This window comes from Chiloscyllium plagiosum, unplaced genomic scaffold (assembly GCF_037043375.1).
Source record: "Chiloscyllium plagiosum isolate Xiang-an unplaced genomic scaffold, Cpla_swu_hap1 HiC_scaffold_41, whole genome shotgun sequence".
In the NCBI taxonomy this organism is placed as follows: Eukaryota; Metazoa; Chordata; class Chondrichthyes; order Orectolobiformes; family Hemiscylliidae; genus Chiloscyllium; species Chiloscyllium plagiosum.
In genome coordinates, this window is record NW_028270179.1 from 36,687,911 (window position 1) to 36,705,242 (window position 17,332).

Below are 17,332 nucleotides of genomic sequence, written 5' to 3' on the forward strand. Positions count from 1 at the left end.
AAGCGAAGTAAATGCCATAAGGGACAGGAAGACGTGTAGTCCATTTGGCCCTTTAAAGGTGTTCTGCTTTTCAGAAGGACCATGGTTTCTCCAATATTCATCACACCCACTTTCTTACCATTTAACGTTAATCCTTGATTCCCCGACTGATCAAGAATCTACCTCTTTCAGCCTAAAATGTACAGGAGGATTTTGCACCCAAAACGCGCTCTGTGGTAATGAGTTCCAAATATTCACGGCTGTCTGAAAGAGAAAATTTCTCCTCATCCCAAACTTAAATTAGGGTGCTTTATTCGGAGGCTCTAATCCTTGACATTTCCATAAAGAGAAACATTCACTCAGCATTGACCACGACAAGCCCCTTCAGAATTATACATAGTTCACGTGAGAATTCTTCTCATCTTCTAAGTTCCACAGAATAGAGCCCTAACCTCTTTGCAGATGACGCAAAGATTGGTGGAGTTGCGGATTGTGAGGAGGATTGTCAGAGGACAATGCAGGACATAGATCAGTCGGAGATATAGGCAGAAAATGATAGATGGAGTTTAGACCAGAAAAATAATCTGAGGTGATGTGTTTTCGAAGATCATTTGCAGGTGTAAATTATAAAGTGAATGACAGAACATTAGGAGAATTCATATATAGAGGGATGTGTACAGGTCGCAGATTGCTGAATATTTCTGCGCTGGTAGATAAGGTAGTAAAGAAAAAAACCTACAGCATGCTTGTTTTCAGTGAAATGGTCATTATGTATAAGGATGGACGATGAAGCTACAATCTGTGACTGATCAAAAATTTATCCATCTAGCCTTATATATAATGTTGGATTCTTGTTCGACTGCTCCTCATAACAAGTAACCCTAATCCTGTAAGAGGCAATTTTCCCCTAATATCAGACTTAAATTAACGCTGCATCATTCTGAGGCTATTAACTCTTATCCTTGCGTCACTTTTGTTTAGAAACTGGCCCTCCGCATTTACACTCAAGACCCCTCTAAGAATCCCTTACGTCTCAACGAAATTACTGCACATTTTTGTATATTCCAGTGAGTAACAGTCCAACCTGTTAAATATTTCTACATGAGACACTATCTCCATGTCAGGGATAATCTCAGTGAACCTTCTCTGAACCGTCTCTGTACTGATCATTATCTTAAGATGAAAGAACTTCTGAATACAGAACATTTACTCACTGCTGAATCGGCAGTGACTGTCTGCATTAGCTCCAGGAGAACAAAGATCAAGAGGAAGACATTCCTCAACCTCCACTTGTTACCATCGTAGTCACAATGTGACGATTTAGGAGCGAATGTTCTTTGGTATGAAACCCAAGTGTGTGAAGCTACAGATGAGCCAAGACTAAATTTCGTAACAGCACGCATTGGAAGCGCTCAATGGCCACATCCTGTACCTGGGTTTGGTTTTGCACGTAGTTTTTAGAAATATGTACTGACCGAATATAAATCTCGGACTCAGACTGCAATGATTGTCTCGACAAGCACCAGGATAATGAATAGCAAAACCACTACTTTCAACATTCTCATCAGAGTCCCTGAGAGTCCCGATGGAATGAGTGAAACATCGAGGCTCTTTATTGGAAAACAGAGGCTATTCTGTAGTTAATAATTACAGATGAATTTTGAGGATTGGATCCACCTTGAGATCTTTATGAAGGTAGTTTGCTCACAGACCAAATCAAAGACCAAGTGTTTCTGCCAGGCCAGTCATTTATCGATGTACAGAGACATCCAACTGTATTAAGTTCGAAGTTTGAAGGTTTGAATAAATTCGCTATTGTAGTCAAAGTAAGTATTCCTGTGTAGTTAAGGAAACCGTTTTCCCGTTTATTGCCCTTCCGTCTCTGAAAAAAAATCAAGTTTGCCAAAACATTAAGAATCTTCGCACCAGTTTGAGAAAGAGTTTCAGATAGGATGGCAGCAGGTTCCACTTCAGAGGTAAACTTTGAAGAAAACAATAACATCTCAGAAGAAATGTTTAACCTTTGATGATGGTTTAACCTAAGGGTGACCACAACTCAGCCAAGGGTACGGCTTGAGAAATTGGGATGTGCATGGCATTTTGACTTGGAGCAAGGAAGTGAACATTCTGTTGCCAAAAATGCAGACGCCGTAACAGGGCGGGGCAGGGTGTGAGAGGAATGGGGCAGTTTATGGAGACACAATTATAATTTAAGTTATTAGAAAATAAAAGTTGGCAAATAGTGTATAACGTGGGAAGATGTGAAGTTGTTAATTTAGAAGGGAGTATAAAAGATGAAAATATTCTATACATAGAAAAAGCTGCAACTCTAAAGGAGCTGGGGGACCTGGTTCACGAAACGCAAACAACTAACATACAGGGTGAACAGGCAACCAGTAAGTTTAATGGAATGTTAGCTCTTATTGCAACCATGCATGTTTCTGGGCACATCACAACTGGCGTACAATGAGGAATTGTGGTTCCAAAATTGTAGAAAATATATCAATTTCTTGAAGACAGCTCAGAGAATGCCTTCTAGAATGAGTCTCAGTTGGCTCTAACCATCCTGAAATGTGGCCATGGGGCATCCTTCTAACTCGCATCAGGCTCTGTCCGATCTGGCTCATTGACTGAAACATGAATCCACTCCAGAATTGATTTGTCATTACCATTCTTATGTTCTTTAGTGAATCACGCCTTGAATAACCTCTCCCTGTCTCTATAAACCTCAACATCTCTGAGGACATACAATATCATTGTGTGCTTCTGTTTGTGTAAGCCGAAGTACCCACCAGTTCCATTACAACCCTCCACGATGAGTGGTCGTATTTAAAGGAAAGTACACCGTGGTCATTGTGAGTTGCTCCACAAAATCTCTCCGTCTTGTATTCCTTAGTGATAACAGTAGTATAAATCGTGCGTTTTGTGCAGAATTCTATTCACCTCAAACAACCCTTTCGTATATGCTTCACTGTCATCATGCATTTTACGATCAGCTCAAAAGAGCAATATCAATGTGTGTTCCTTGATAAGTCTTCTCACGCTGGGAAAATACTTTCCTTTTCAGAAAACCTGAGTGAGAGAAGGAGAATGTTATTCACTCAGAGAGTGGGGAGCCTGTGGAACTCGCTGCCATAGGAAGAGACTAAGACAGAAACGTTGATTTTTTTTTTCAAGACGGAATTGCACATAGTTGTGATTGCGACTCTCATTCTTTCAAATGCCAGTGAATAAAGTGTTAACCAATTCAACCTTGCCTCATCCGACACGTCTGCTAATGTAGGAATTAGTCTGGTAAACTTTTGTCGCAGTGGCAATAAATCACAATTGCTTTTCGTCACATAAGGAATTCAAAACGTGCATAATATTCGAAACATGGTGTCACTGGAATCCCACTTGAATTCCCAAATTTTATACATGCTCCCTTCGCCATCAGCACAGAGTGGCTGGAGCGTGCAAAATCTTTAATCTGGCCTGGAGTAAAACAACAAAGCGTACCCTCACAGCCACGTAGCGTCTACCACATGGAAGGTCTAGGAAGACACCTAGACGGCAAAACTACCACTTTCAATTTTCCTTTAAATATGCACATCCATCCCTACTGTTTTTCATTCAATCGGTTGAAATCCCCGAATTCCCTTCTGAACAGTACTTAGGGTCTCCCTATATCTTGAGGACTGTCGGAGATCAACACAAAAAAGTCAACAAAACCTTCCCAGCGAAAGTCATAATGAGAAGCAACTGTGAATGTAAACTGTGAAGTGCCACGTCGAGACAAACAAGTAGAAAGTCTGCAGTCAACAAATGCCTCCATTACTTTAATAACCCAACTTCTCTCTGCGCTTTCAGGAGGACCATGTATTGACAAAACATTATTTTATCAGTCGTATGCCTTGCTGAAAATGTGGATGAACGTCCACATCGTCACTGTTAAACTGACTGGTGTAGTTACATTGTTTATGCTACATAGTTAGACAAAAACCGGATTCCACCCCAGCGGGAGTATTATTAGCCTTGATGATCAATTTAGGATCGATAGGTTGGCCAGTGACAATATATAACGTAGCTATACAAGCATGACACCTGGACTTCAGTGGTTAAGTTATGCAGAGAGAATAAAACAAGTCAGGCCTGTTTTCTCCAGAATTTGGAAAGTATAGCAGTCATCGTATCAAAGTCTTCACGATATTAATAAGATAACATAGGGTATATCAGGATAAATTATGTTTACTGATGGGATATTCAAGAACGAGGGCCACCTTTACCCTCTCATCAATCTCTCACATATCTCAACCAGATGAGCTAACTGCTCGAACTAATCGGAAGACAGTACATGTTGGATTGAATAGGAGTTGCGAGAGCCTGTTTGGCATTAATTAGTGCAGGTCTCCAAGGACGTTAATTATGTCACTGGAGGTTACGCTCGTCTATCATACAGCACTCCTTTTTAGCGAGTCACATCATCTCCCACTTAAGAAATCAGCGACTTCAGAGAGAAGGAGAGAGTTGATCAGAATCGGAGACAGAGAGATTGGAATATTATGTCCTTGGAACACTATCAGAAAATGACTGATTGGAATATTACAATAATCGAGAAGAGTTTATTGTATTGGTTTCGGCTTCTTACAGCAGATCATAATTGGATAAAATTATCAACTCGCATCTACTATGCTCTGAGAATGCTGCAATTTATTTATTATCCCATCCTAGCTATTGTTGGCGTCACTGGTAAGTAACTCTGTCTTGGTTCTATAACCCGTATTTAACTACATTCTGTTTATTGCTTGATACTCGTCTGACTTTGCTGTCTTTGTTAACTCTGCAAAGTTTCTGCCTGCCTTTTGCTAATTCTACGAGTAATTATTAATCGGATCAGATTTCCTCTTTTTGTCTCACTGCATGTTCTGTGCGTCTGCAAACGCTCAATTAAACAGCACGGGATGAAGAATGTAAACGGTATCCTTGCATTCCAAGTGAAAGGATTCGAATCTCGGATCATGGAGGTCGTGCTGCAGTTGTACAGATTCTCGATAAGACTACATCTGCATATTCTATGAAGTTTTGTTCCGCTTACCCGAGGAAGGGTACTCTCGTTATGGAGGGAGTGCAGCAAATCTTGCCAAATCCATTGGTTGTATGAGTAGAGGCTGAACTGCTAAGGACGATGTCCACTCGAGTTCAGATGAATTAAGTGCTGAGGGAAAGTAATCTCATAGAAACCTATAAATTCTAATTGGATGAGCCGACTGTAGAAAGGACATTCCGATGATGATGTTCAGTACAGAAAGTAAACTATTTTTGACTGGTATGAGGGGAAATGTCTTCACTCAAAGAATTATGAGTCTTCCACAGAATGCCGTGGATTTCAAGATATTGCCTGTTGTAGGGAAGGAACGAGCGATAGTTCTAAGTACTTATGGGATCAAAGGGTATGGAGGACTAGCAGAACTAAAGGACTGAGTTGGACACTCATCCAATATATGATCATGCAGTCACAGAGTTGTGCAAAATGCAAACAGACCGTGTCTCCAATCTAAACCATTCCCATTCAAGTATATGCCCAAACGTGTTTCAAATGCACATGTATCTGCATTTACGCTTCCTCTGGCAGTGTATGCCAAATACGAACAACTGTCTGTGGTTCTACAACTCCCTTTTCAAATTTCCCCCTCACCTTAAAGTTACGGTGAATTTTGAATGGCAGAGCATTTTCTAGGCTTCTGTCGGATACATAAATCAGAATTCGTGCTGTTGTAATTCTTGTTGTTGAGCTATTGGAAAGATGAGAAACATCAACAGTATCGCAAAATGTACTTTGTGTGAACTAACTGCACAGCACTTTCCTTCCCAGGTCAGATTTCAGTTCTAACCATTCATAATAAGTGACCATGAGCCGAGTTCAATCTTACATCGCGCAATCATTTACCCAACTTCCTTATGCTTCCATTATATCATTCTCATCTTCAGCATGTCTGTGACATTCACATCCATCTCTGTCATTGATAAATCCAGGTAGAGTGATTCAATTCTCACTTACAATTCACGCAGCTACCAGCATTGGTAAACCAAATCTCATCCCTGACTAAACTGCCTTAGTCCAACTAAAAGGAAGTTCGATTTGTTTGTTCTCAATGTCTATGCGGTCTTTCTGTGCGCAACAACTAAACTTTCGGACAAGAAAGCTTGTTTTGTAATTTCTCCGTGGTTGTACCACTCGTCTTACTTCCAACACACTCACTATTTTGCAGATTTTTACATGTTCTTTTGTTTAAATTCGATTTATCCAATTCCTTTAGAAACAAAATTGGCAATTCTGCATCGTGTTCTGCCGATGAGTTTAATAGAATGTATATTCTTGCGGGCAAAATCAGAGAAACCTTAATATGAGGTGCGGTGCAATTGAAATGTCAGTCTGCCTTTGAACATCAGTGAAGGGAAAGTGAGGACAGTACATGCTGGAGATCGGAATGAAGACTGTGGTGCTCGAAAAGCACAGCAGGTCAGGCAGCATCCAAGGAGCAGGAGAATCGATGTTTCATGCATACGCCTTTCATTTCAAATGACTTGAAGGAAGAGGGAGGACTGGAAGAGGGTGAGGACGAAGTCAGCCAGGCAGGTGAGCGTGTCAGTGGAAGTGTACTGGTTGAATTGGTAAATGAAGAAATGGAGACATTGGTCATGGCATATGGATGTGCTCAGAACATGGATATCCATGGTGAAGATGACGCGGTGGGGTCAGTGAAACAAAAGTCTAGGGGCAGGCGAAGGGCATGGGTGTTGGCCCGAACATAGTTGGGAAGTTCCTGGACTAAGGGGACAGAATGGTATCAAGGTACGCGGGGATGAGTTCGGTGGGGAAGGAGCAGGGTGAGACAATGGTCTGACAGTTTTGTGCATTTTGGGGAGGAGGTAGAATTGACCAGAGCAGTTTTCTCGAACTGTAAAGTTGGAGCCTGTGGATGGGAGATCCCCTGACGTGATGAGGTTGTAGATGGTCTGGGAGATGATTGTTTGATGATAGGATGTGCTTTCATTGTTGAGGGGACTAGGAGGTGGTGTCTATGAGTTGGCGCATTGTTTCAGTGGTAGCGATGTCTGTGCACCAAAATGCAATAGGGTCCCCTTGTCTGCTCATTTGATGTTGAGGTTGGCATTGGAGCAGAGCGAGTCTAAGGCTGCACGATGCGAGGGTAAGAGGTTAAATTGGGTCATGATGGTGAACAGGGTGAGGCAGTCCATGTTATAGTGGCAGTTGGACCGGAAAGGAACAAGGTTTGGTAACAGTTGAAACTTTATTGCTGGAACAGCACAGCAGGTCAGGCAGCATCCAGGGAACAGGAGATTCGACGTTTCGGGCACAGGCTTTCTTCAGAAGAAGGGCCTGTGCCCGAAACGTCGAATCTCCTGTTCCCTGGATGCTGCCTGACCTGCTGTGCTGTTCCAGCAATAAAGTTTCAACTTTGATCTCCAGCATGTGCAGACCTCACTTTCTCCTCGAAGGTTTGGTAACAGTCTGGCCTAAAGTGCCTAGGTGGATGGAGTGTGTTCCAAGCTAGAGAAGGGATCCTCGGAGGATGGGCATGAGTGTTGATAGAAAATGTAGGCTTGCAGAAAGAGAGGGCCGAAGAAATGTTCAATGTGGCAATGTGTGTGGAAGTCATTCAACCAGGGGTATAGTGGGTTGAAGGTGAGGCCTTTGCTGAGGACTGATCGTTCATCCTTATTAAAGGGGAGGCCTTGGAAAATGGTCTAAGAGCTAGGAACTGGAGTGGCGCTGGAGTTGGAAGTGCTGGCGAAGACGGCCAGTGGCGTGAGCCGGATTATGTGGTCGGCCGGCCGTGATGTCACGAACAGAAATCAGCTCACTATGAGGGCGAAAGTGGGGACCAGAGGCGACATGCGGGAGTGGGGAGTGAGTCACTTATGGCGTTACGTCAGTGATGATTCCAGTTGAGTTCCAATGAGTGACATAATTGTTTGTGGAACAGGCTTGAGAAATGTCATCATCGATTTTGAGGTTACAGAAGTCACTGGTCAAAATGAGAGCAGCGCCATCAGTTGCGGGGGTGGATGTCACGTACAGGGTAGATATCGAATCGATTCCAGTGGCAGTGGATCTTTTGGCATTCAAGGCAGCAGAACGTCCCGTGGAGAGGCTCATCTTCCTGGAGAAGGTGGCGGTGGTTGTCTGGGCAGTGATTACGGTAGCGATTTATTCGGCAGTGGCTGTGGTCCGTGGGACAGTGGGGCAGAAGTTACATTATTGTTTACCGCGGAGATGGTGTCCAAAACGGTCGCTTGGCTAAGGCTGTCTGAGGAAATCCAGACGTCAATACAAGGTTCTGCAATGGTCAAGAAAATCCGAGTATTAAAGTAAATATATGAAAGTTGTTAAACCTGCTTTATTTTATGTCCGATATGGTGGAGAAAAAAGAACTTCTGTTGACTGCATGAATTCTTCTGAGTATGTAAAACAGAAGAGGTCTTTTGCAGATCTGTGTGATTACGGGCCTAAGCTGACGCAGAGCTGACTGCAGACATTGTAGGTGGCGACACATGGCTGCTAGCGTGGAGTGGAAGATCTGGAAGGAGAACCACTTCTTGTGATATTGGATTTGTAGTAAGTACAACTTGTATTGTCCTGGTCCAAAATGTGCTGAAGGTATCTGGAGCCCACGCGGAATCAGTCGTTTCGATAGGTAGGCATTAAGGAAGGAGATGTGGCTGTGGTAGCGAGTGTACTTCAGGATGTGGCTGAAGATCTTTAGGGCAGAGAAGATGACCGGGGGAGGGGGGTGGGGTGAACGATGCAGTGAGAGAGAAACTCACTGAGATTCTTGTAAATAGAAGAGGAGAATCTCAAGTTAGACGCTTCTCAGTAAGTTTAAAATCACGTGGGGGGAAGTGATTACTGCAGATGCTGGAGATCAGAGTCGAGAGTACCGTGCTGGAAAAGCACAGCAGAACAAGCAGCATCCAAGGAGCAGGAGCATCGAAATTCTGGGCATAAGTCCTTCATCAGGAATGAGTTCTTGACGCAGCGCTTATGCCCGAAACATCGATTCTCCTACTCCTTAGATGCTGTCTGACCTGCTGTGTTTTTGCAACAACATACTCTCCACTCTGCTCTGAATATCCGGGAGTTTGTAGAGTGAAACAGATAGGCATGCACAACAATAATGAGCATAAGAATCGGAAAACAACATCAAACGGCACGACTGGCCGTGCCTTTATAATTCGATCTGTATCTGGCCACTGAACAACCCCTTTAGTAAAGTTTACTCCTTCAAAATATATTCGGAAATAAACATAAAAGCATTCAATTTTCTTTTAAGTGGATGTAATCAACGGATTTGCTCTTGACAATCCCGTGATGATGCAATGAATATCTCTTTGACTTCCTGCTCCCGTTCAGGGAGACAATTCAGTGAATCACATTTCTGTGGGTTATTGATTCATAAATGTGGCCGTCGCCTGCGTGGCTAACATTTATTGCCGGCCCTTGATTCGACATTGACAATGAGCTGTCTTTCTAAACTACTGCGGTTCACATGCTGTAGCTGGAAACGCCAGGACTTTCACTCAGCAACGCCAGGATTTTCACTCAGAGAAAACGATGGTATATTTCCAGATCATGGTGGTGAATGGCTTGGAGGCGAACTTGCAATGAGTCGTGATCCCATGCAGTGTCTACTGCAGTGTCCTCGGTCATAGTAGTCATGTGTTCCGAAGTTGATGTCCGAGGAACCTTGACAAATCTTGGCAGTGCATATTGGAGGTACAAGCTACTGCTACTTAGTGTGGACGATGGAGCCAATGGATGTGGCGCCAAGCAAATTGCTGCTTTGTCTTACAAGCTATTGGGTGTCTAATGTGTATTTGGATCTGCAGACATTTTGGGAGATTTCCATCACACCCCTTGCTTGTCACATGTCGGGGATAGACAGATAATTGCTAAGTCAGTTACGCGCTGCTGGATATCCAGATTGTTAAGTGTCACAGAGTGCTAGAGATGTACAGCATGGAAACTGAGCCTTTCGTCCAACTCATCCATGCGGATCCGATATCCTAACCAATACTTAGCTCAACTCCCTCTAAACGTTTCCTGGTCACATACCCATCCACATGCCTTTAAAATGTTGCTATTGTGCCAGCCTTCACCACTTCCTCTGGCAAACCATTCCAGACAAGAACCGCCATCTGCATGAAAAAGGTTGTCCCTTTTATACCTTTCCCCTCTTATCATGAAACTTTGCCCCCAATTCTGAACTCCCATAGCCTAAGAAAAGTATTTTGCCTATTTATTCTATTCATTCTCCCCCTGATTTTATAAACCTCTGTAAGGTCGCCCCTCACCCTCCGATGCTCCAGGGAAAATAGCCCAAATCTATTCATTACTCTCTATAGTTCAAATCCTCAACGCTGGCAACAGCCTTGCATATATTTTCTAAACTCTTTGAAGTTTCACAACGCCCTTCAGACAGAAAAGAAACCAGAATTGCACGCAATAGTCCAGAAGTGACTGAACTAATAATTGTGCAGCCACTTAATGACCACCCAACTCCTGTATTCAATACTCTGACCAGTCAAGAATCGATACACTCAACATTTATATGGCTAGCCCAATTATTTTTCTGCTGATTGGCAATCGCAGGAATATGAAAAGAGCCTTCAGTGTGACTTGGGCGAGTTGAGTTAAAGTGAAAATTCGAGGCAGAAGTACAATGTGGATCAATGTGGTTGCAAGAAACGAGGAATGCAGATTGTTACCAGAATTTTGAAGGATTCGGAGAAACGGAGGTTCAGTTTGATGTGAGTACTCGAAAGCACCAGTTCCTAAAGTAAAGCATGCAGGCGGTGGAGAAAGCAAATGGTATGTTTATATGAAGAGTAAAAGGATTCGAGGAAAGGGATGTCCCACTGCAATTCCACAGGGCCTTCGAAAGATCACAACTGACATGTTGAGTGCAGCACGGGTCTCCTTTTCAGAGGAGGGATGTTCGGGCAATGGGGGGAGTGCAATGATGATGTGTCAGACTGATTCCCAGATGGCATGACTAATGTATGATGTGAAATTGATTGGTTATTACCGTATTCACTTAGCACCAGGTTATAGTCCAACAAGTTGATTTGTAAGTCCTAGCTTTTTGAGCGCTGTTCCTTCATCAGTTATCTAGTTGACTAGTTACCTGACGAAGGAGCAGGTCTCCGAAAACTAGTAAACACAAGTTAGAGTATAAAATGGTGTTGTGAGATTTTTATTTTTGTGCACCCAAGTCCAACACTGGCACCTCTTCATCATATTTTCAGTTGAGTTTGGAAGATTAAGGGATCTTCTCATAGAGATCGATAAAACTCTGAGAGGACCAAAGGTTTAAACTTTAGAGGCAAGTTCCCAATTATCGGGGCAACCCAAAACAAGGGGATCACACTCTAGAGATATATATGTCTGGGATGACCGAGAAAATATTCCAGATATTGATGAATCTGTGGAATTCTCTTCCAGAGAAACCTATTGATGTCAACCCATTATTTGGTTTCAAGAAGGAGTTTGGTATCATACTGCAGGCTAAAGGTGATCAAAGGTTATTGCAGAAGACGGGGTTAGATCCTCACCCATTATTGTATTGGACGGCGGAGCACTCACAATCTTGTCCTGTTGATCTCTCTATATTTCTATGGCGCAGAATAGCACGAGTCGGCCAATCTGCCCATTGACACTGCTTTGCCATTTAATGAGATCATAGCTAGTCTTATCGTCCTCAACTCCATGTTATTGATTTTTTCTCCATAAGTCTTGAGTCTCTTTTGATAAAAAAAAGCATGCTCTTTCTGTAACTAACAATCTATCAGCCTTGAAACTATTTAATGACCCAGTCTTAATTAACGTCTCTGCTAAAGAATTCGAAAGATTAATTACTACCTGGAAGAAGAAACTCCTCCTCTCTGTCTGAAATATGTGGCCACTTATTCAGATTTTCTGATCTCTTCTCCAAGATTTCCCACAAGAAGAAACAAGCTTTCTGCGTCAAACCTCTTCAGTCTCCAAGATTTTCGTACGTATCAAAGACATTGTCTCTCATTCTTCTATACTCCATTCACTTGGAAATAAAGACAAACGGTCTAATTTTCATCCCGTCAACCATTGAGTTTTGAAGCTACTTTTTATTTTGGAAATCATGCAGGATGATTTCAACGTTCCCATTTAATGCAGTGTTCTGTGATCTTTTCACTTGAAATGATATTTAACTCCACTGTTCTTGCTGCCAAAGAGGATGGCACCATATTATTTCACTTTGTAATCAATCTTGCAAGTTTGTGTCAACGATCTTAACCTGTCTGTTTCCCCTGAAGTCTCGCCGTATACCTTTGCACCTATGTTTGTGTTTTCCACAAAGTTCCATATGATATATTCAACTGCGTCATTCAAGTCTATAATATAATTTGAAAATGTTTATGGCCCAACACTCATTTGTTTTATGCATTCCAGCATTTACAGGTTTACATCCTGAGAATGCCACATTTTTCACACATGTCTGTAATTTGTTCAATTGCCAATACTTTATCCATGCTAATATATCGCTCCAAAACTAACTTTCTAAGTCACCTGATGACACCTCGTTAAAATACCGTCTGAAAATCTAAATACAACTCATCCTGTGCATCCCTTTTGTTTACTATATGTCCAGACCTACAGACAACTGCAAGACTTCTTTTTTCCCAAAACAAAATTATCAGTCACATTGTTTTGTTTTTCATCCAATAATAGTCATCATGCTTTCCAATTGAATTATTTTTTCGCAATGTATGTTCAGGACAATGCAAACCATCAAACGTAAGATCAGGTGGGGAGAAAGGGCGGCTAAATCAAAATAGAGTCAGAAGAGGAGATAAAGCATGACCTCTCTTGTGGTACTATTCTTCCTCTTCCTATCTTGCTTCTCATCTCCACAAAGACGTCTAGTAAATTTGACAGGTATGATTACGCTTTAGTGCAGCCATACTAATTCTATTTTGCATTTCTAAATGTTCTGCTATTGTATACTTTCTAATTGGGTGTACCATTTTCCCAATAATAGGGATTCAACTCACAGGTCTTTACTTCACTATTCTCTTGTCTTATTCCATTTCTGAATATATTTATCACGTTGTTAGTTTTCCAAACCTATGGGTTTCTGGAAGATTCTTACAAGTACATCTGTGGTTGCTTCTTTTTTTATTCTAGCATATCTCATCAGTACCAGGTATTGTATTAATCTTTAGTTACATTATTTCCAAAGCACTTCAAGTGATAGTTTTTTATTTGTTTCGACTTATCCTTTTCTGCACAAATATTTCATGTTTTTTTTTGCTGCTGTTGCTGCCGTCTACTGTGTGGAATAACGTAACGCAACTATTCAATTCCTCTGTCTTTTCCTGGAAAATACGTGGCACATAGGAAGATGGTTGGATTTGTTGATGTCAGTGATCTCGGCTGCAGGAGTTCCAAAGGGTGGTGTCTAAAAATCAAATGTCTTCAGCCCCTTCATCAATAACTTTCCCTTCATCATAAGATCAGAAATATGGACGTGCATTGATCACGACGCAATGTGCAACCTCATTCGTAACTCCTCAGATACTGAAATCGCCTAATGCACAAATGCAGCAAGACCTGTGCAAAATACAGGCTTAGCATGTTAAAATACAAGTAATATGCATGCCACAGAAGTGGAGGCAATGCCCTTCATCACAAGAGGCAAAAAGAATCATTGCCTCTTGGCATGCAATGGCTTTGCCACAGGTGAATCGCACAACATCAGCATTCTGAAGGTTTACGATGATCAGACATAGCTGAAGCAGGCATATAAATAATGTAGTTAAAGATGAGGTATTAAGCTCGGGAATCTGCAATGTGTCACTCACCTCCTGACTCTCCAGATGCCTGCGTGAAATCGATTCGACACTTCTTAGACCTAGAACTCTAACAGCACTTGACGTGCTTCACAACTTCGAGGAGAAGCAGCCCACATGATTAGCAGTGCTTCCACAAATCACCAGTCCCTCAGTCGTCGACGCACATTAGTGGCAGCATGTGCTATCTCCATGACGCCTTTCATATTTTCATCAAGGCACATTCCAACCCCAGTATCTCTTCCACCGAAAAAGACAAGAGCAGATCCCTGTCTTCTGCCTGTTCCCCCTTCCTCATTCTGACTTGGAAATAAATTGCCATCCCTTCGAATCACTCAGTTGAAGCTCTTGAATACGCTCGAAAATGGTATGGTGAGTCTCCTTAAAAAATATGGACTGTAGCAATTTTATAAGTCAGCTCACCATCATCTTCTCGATTTGATCGGGGGATGGGCAAAAAAAAGTGTTGGCTAGGTTGGCAATGCCCATGAATAAAATAAGACTTTTCTTTTTTTTGTCATGTATTTGATATTTTTCATAATAATACAATATGTTTGAAAGCATTTCTATCGATGTGGTAACTTTACTCCCGACTGGTGTATTATATTCCAATTTATTTCTTTATTTCACAGTTAATACTTTGACGATTGTTATTCTCTATCATGGAAAATGTGGTCTATCCAAATGTGTCACTTTCTACCTGCAAGCTATGGCGGCAACAGATCTGCTGGTTGTGCTCTTCGACCTGATAATGAGACAGATTCCGATTGTTTACTCGCAACAATTTTTTTTCATGAGGAGCATCCCTGTGTGTAATGTCCATGCCATCCTACTTTATGCAGCCACTGACTGTTCTGTCTGGTTCACTGTTACTTTCACGTTTGATCGGTTTGTCGCTATCTGTTGCCAGAAGTTTAAAAGTAAATATTGCGTCAAGAAAACGGCGGCTATGGTTCTCGCAATTGTAACTGTGCTGAGTTGTTTAAAAAATGTCTCCTGGTATTTTATATTGAAAAGTACATATGCATTGACAAACTCACCATGGTTTTGTGCAGTAACAATCCAAGTCCTGTTTTCTCTTTTGTGGGGAACTATTGAGTTTGTCCATCACATTCTCACCCCAGCGGTCCCATTTGTGCTAATTCTGCTGCTCAATATTTTCACTGTCAAACACATTTTAGTGACCAGCAGAGCACGCAGAAGACTCAGAGCTCACAGTGATGGGGGAATCCCTAGAGATTCAGAAATGGAGAGTCGAAAGAAAGCTATCATTTTACTGTTTGGAATCTCAGTAAATTTCATGGTGTTGTGGGCAGTTTTTATGGTTAATTCCATTTGGACGCGACTGTTTCGCTTGGGGTATGAATCAGAGTCTTTGGATTATTTTGTACGAGAAATGGGCTTTATGCTGCAGATCCTGAGCTGCTGCACAAATACATGCATTTATGCCGTGAGCCAGACGAAGTTCAGAAAAGAATTGAAGGACTTGACAATATATCCCTTCACTCTACTTTTGCAAATACTTCAACGATAAAAAAACCGAATCTCTTATTTGCATCTCTGCTATTCCTCTGTTGTTTAATAAAATCAGTGGGACCTGGATGTTGTTCAACTATGTGTTAGCGACTATGCGGTTGATGTGGTGCTTGCTTCACAGGGCCGTCGGCTGACTACAATGAAGATTGGAGGTGTGGCTGCCTGGCATGGTCCCCAAGTTAATGTGCATTGTGCTGGCGAAGGAATCATTTTCACATGGTGCCATGTCGGTAAAAGGGAGATTCTTTAACATGGTGGTGGAGGGTGGGTCCTTATCTATTTCAAATTGGCACAGTGTGATGTTCAAATGACGTGATTTTAACTGAGCCTTTCACATCCACTGGAGCAGTGACACATTCCATTGTAAACCGTCAATACCAGATGAACCCATGGTTGGTTAACAGCAAAGAGAGCACAGGAATTCTGAAATGGAAGACTAAGAAAGAAGAAGCTATTTGCTCATCTGGAAGCTTGAAAATGTCTCATTTTAATCCTAAAATCTGTAAAATTCTCCCTCTTTTTCTTTGTTCAGCCACGACTGATCTGAATTTTTCTGACTTGGCTCAGAGTAAGTTCGCTCGGTATATTCCAGAGATGAGGGGTTCATGAGTGCAAGAGATGCTAAAGGAAATTGACAAATATATGTAGAAAAGATCATTCTACATGTGGATCAACAAGAATGAAATGCTCCAGTCATTGTTTAAGGTGATGAAGATGTGCATGCAATGCAGATATGAGAAAAATAATGTCCCTCTAAAGAATTTTGAGAACAATTTAAGAGGATCGAGACTGATATTCATTTGCTAATGAATAGATGTATTTTGCAGAGTGGGCGGGAAAGTGAACAGAATATGAGATGAGTTAGGAGAAAGTGAGGACTGCAGATGCTGGAGTACCAGAGTTGAAAAATGTGGTGCTGGAAAAACACAACAGACCAGGCAGCATCCGAGGAGCAGGAGAATCGACGTTTCGGGCATAAGCCCTTCTTCAGGAATGAGTTAACCATGATCCATTAATTAGCAGAGCATGCTCGATGGGCTGAATTGCTTGTTCATGTTTTTCGTTCATACAGGAACATAGGTACAGGAGTGAGCTATTCAGCTGCTACAGTCTGTTCCATGATCCAATTAGATCAGGGTTGATCTGTTAGCCAAAGTAACTTTGATCCATATTCCTTAGTACCTCAAAAAAAATCGAGCACAGATTTTAATTTAACCACTGCTCCAGCATCCAATCACATTTATAGAAGTGAATTCAAATACCTCACACATTTTGTGTGTAAGACATCTTCATAATATCTCTACTGTACAATCTGGTCCTAATTCGAATATAATCCATTGCCAGTTTCATAATTTCACATGTATGTACCTTGTTTTTTTTTCCCCTGTTAACAGCTTGAAGACTTTTCTCAGATCATCTCACAGCTTCTAAACTCTTGGAGAAAACTGTCTCATGTTCTGAGGTTCTCAACCTGCTGGAGAAAACCATTAGGTTTGACAGTTTCCTTGGAAAAAGAAACAGAACTAATAACCAATAACTTTTCGTTAGAAATGAGGATGAGTTTCAGATTCGAAACATGTCCGATATTTCTCTCTCCACAGATACCATCAAACCTTGCGACTTTCTCGTGTAATTTCAATTCTTTCATTTCAAATCATGTCATGGACCAAGCCAAATCCCCTTAAAACATCTCAGTAAGGTTTTCCAACGCCTCATGTTTCTCGTTATTTTCAGTAGATACATTGTAGATATTGCACGAGTTATGCAGCTGGTCAAACCCATTGGTTTTAGACAAAACGTGTTTTTTTGCAGTAAACCGAATAAACCACAAACCAAATATCATAGAATACAGAATAACTTAATCGTTCGGAAAACCCAACAGATTATCCCAACTTAATTGTGCTGTTCCAAGTTCTTGAAACAATCC

At 41.6% G+C, this 17,332-nt stretch overlaps 1 protein-coding gene across 1 annotated transcript in view; it reads left to right on the plus strand.

The window, feature by feature from the left end:
* Positions 1–15,403, plus strand: part of LOC148138232 (putative G protein-coupled receptor 139) — a 99,452-nt gene extending 84,049 nt beyond the window's left edge. Inside the window, exons 5-6 of the mRNA XM_087981897.1 lie at positions 4,609–4,707; positions 14,502–15,403. Of these exons, the coding sequence (XP_087838023.1) occupies positions 4,609–4,707; positions 14,502–15,403 (1,001 nt within the window). The remainder of the gene's footprint in view (positions 1–4,608; positions 4,708–14,501) is intronic.
* The last annotated feature ends 1,929 nt before the right edge of the window (positions 15,404–17,332 follow it).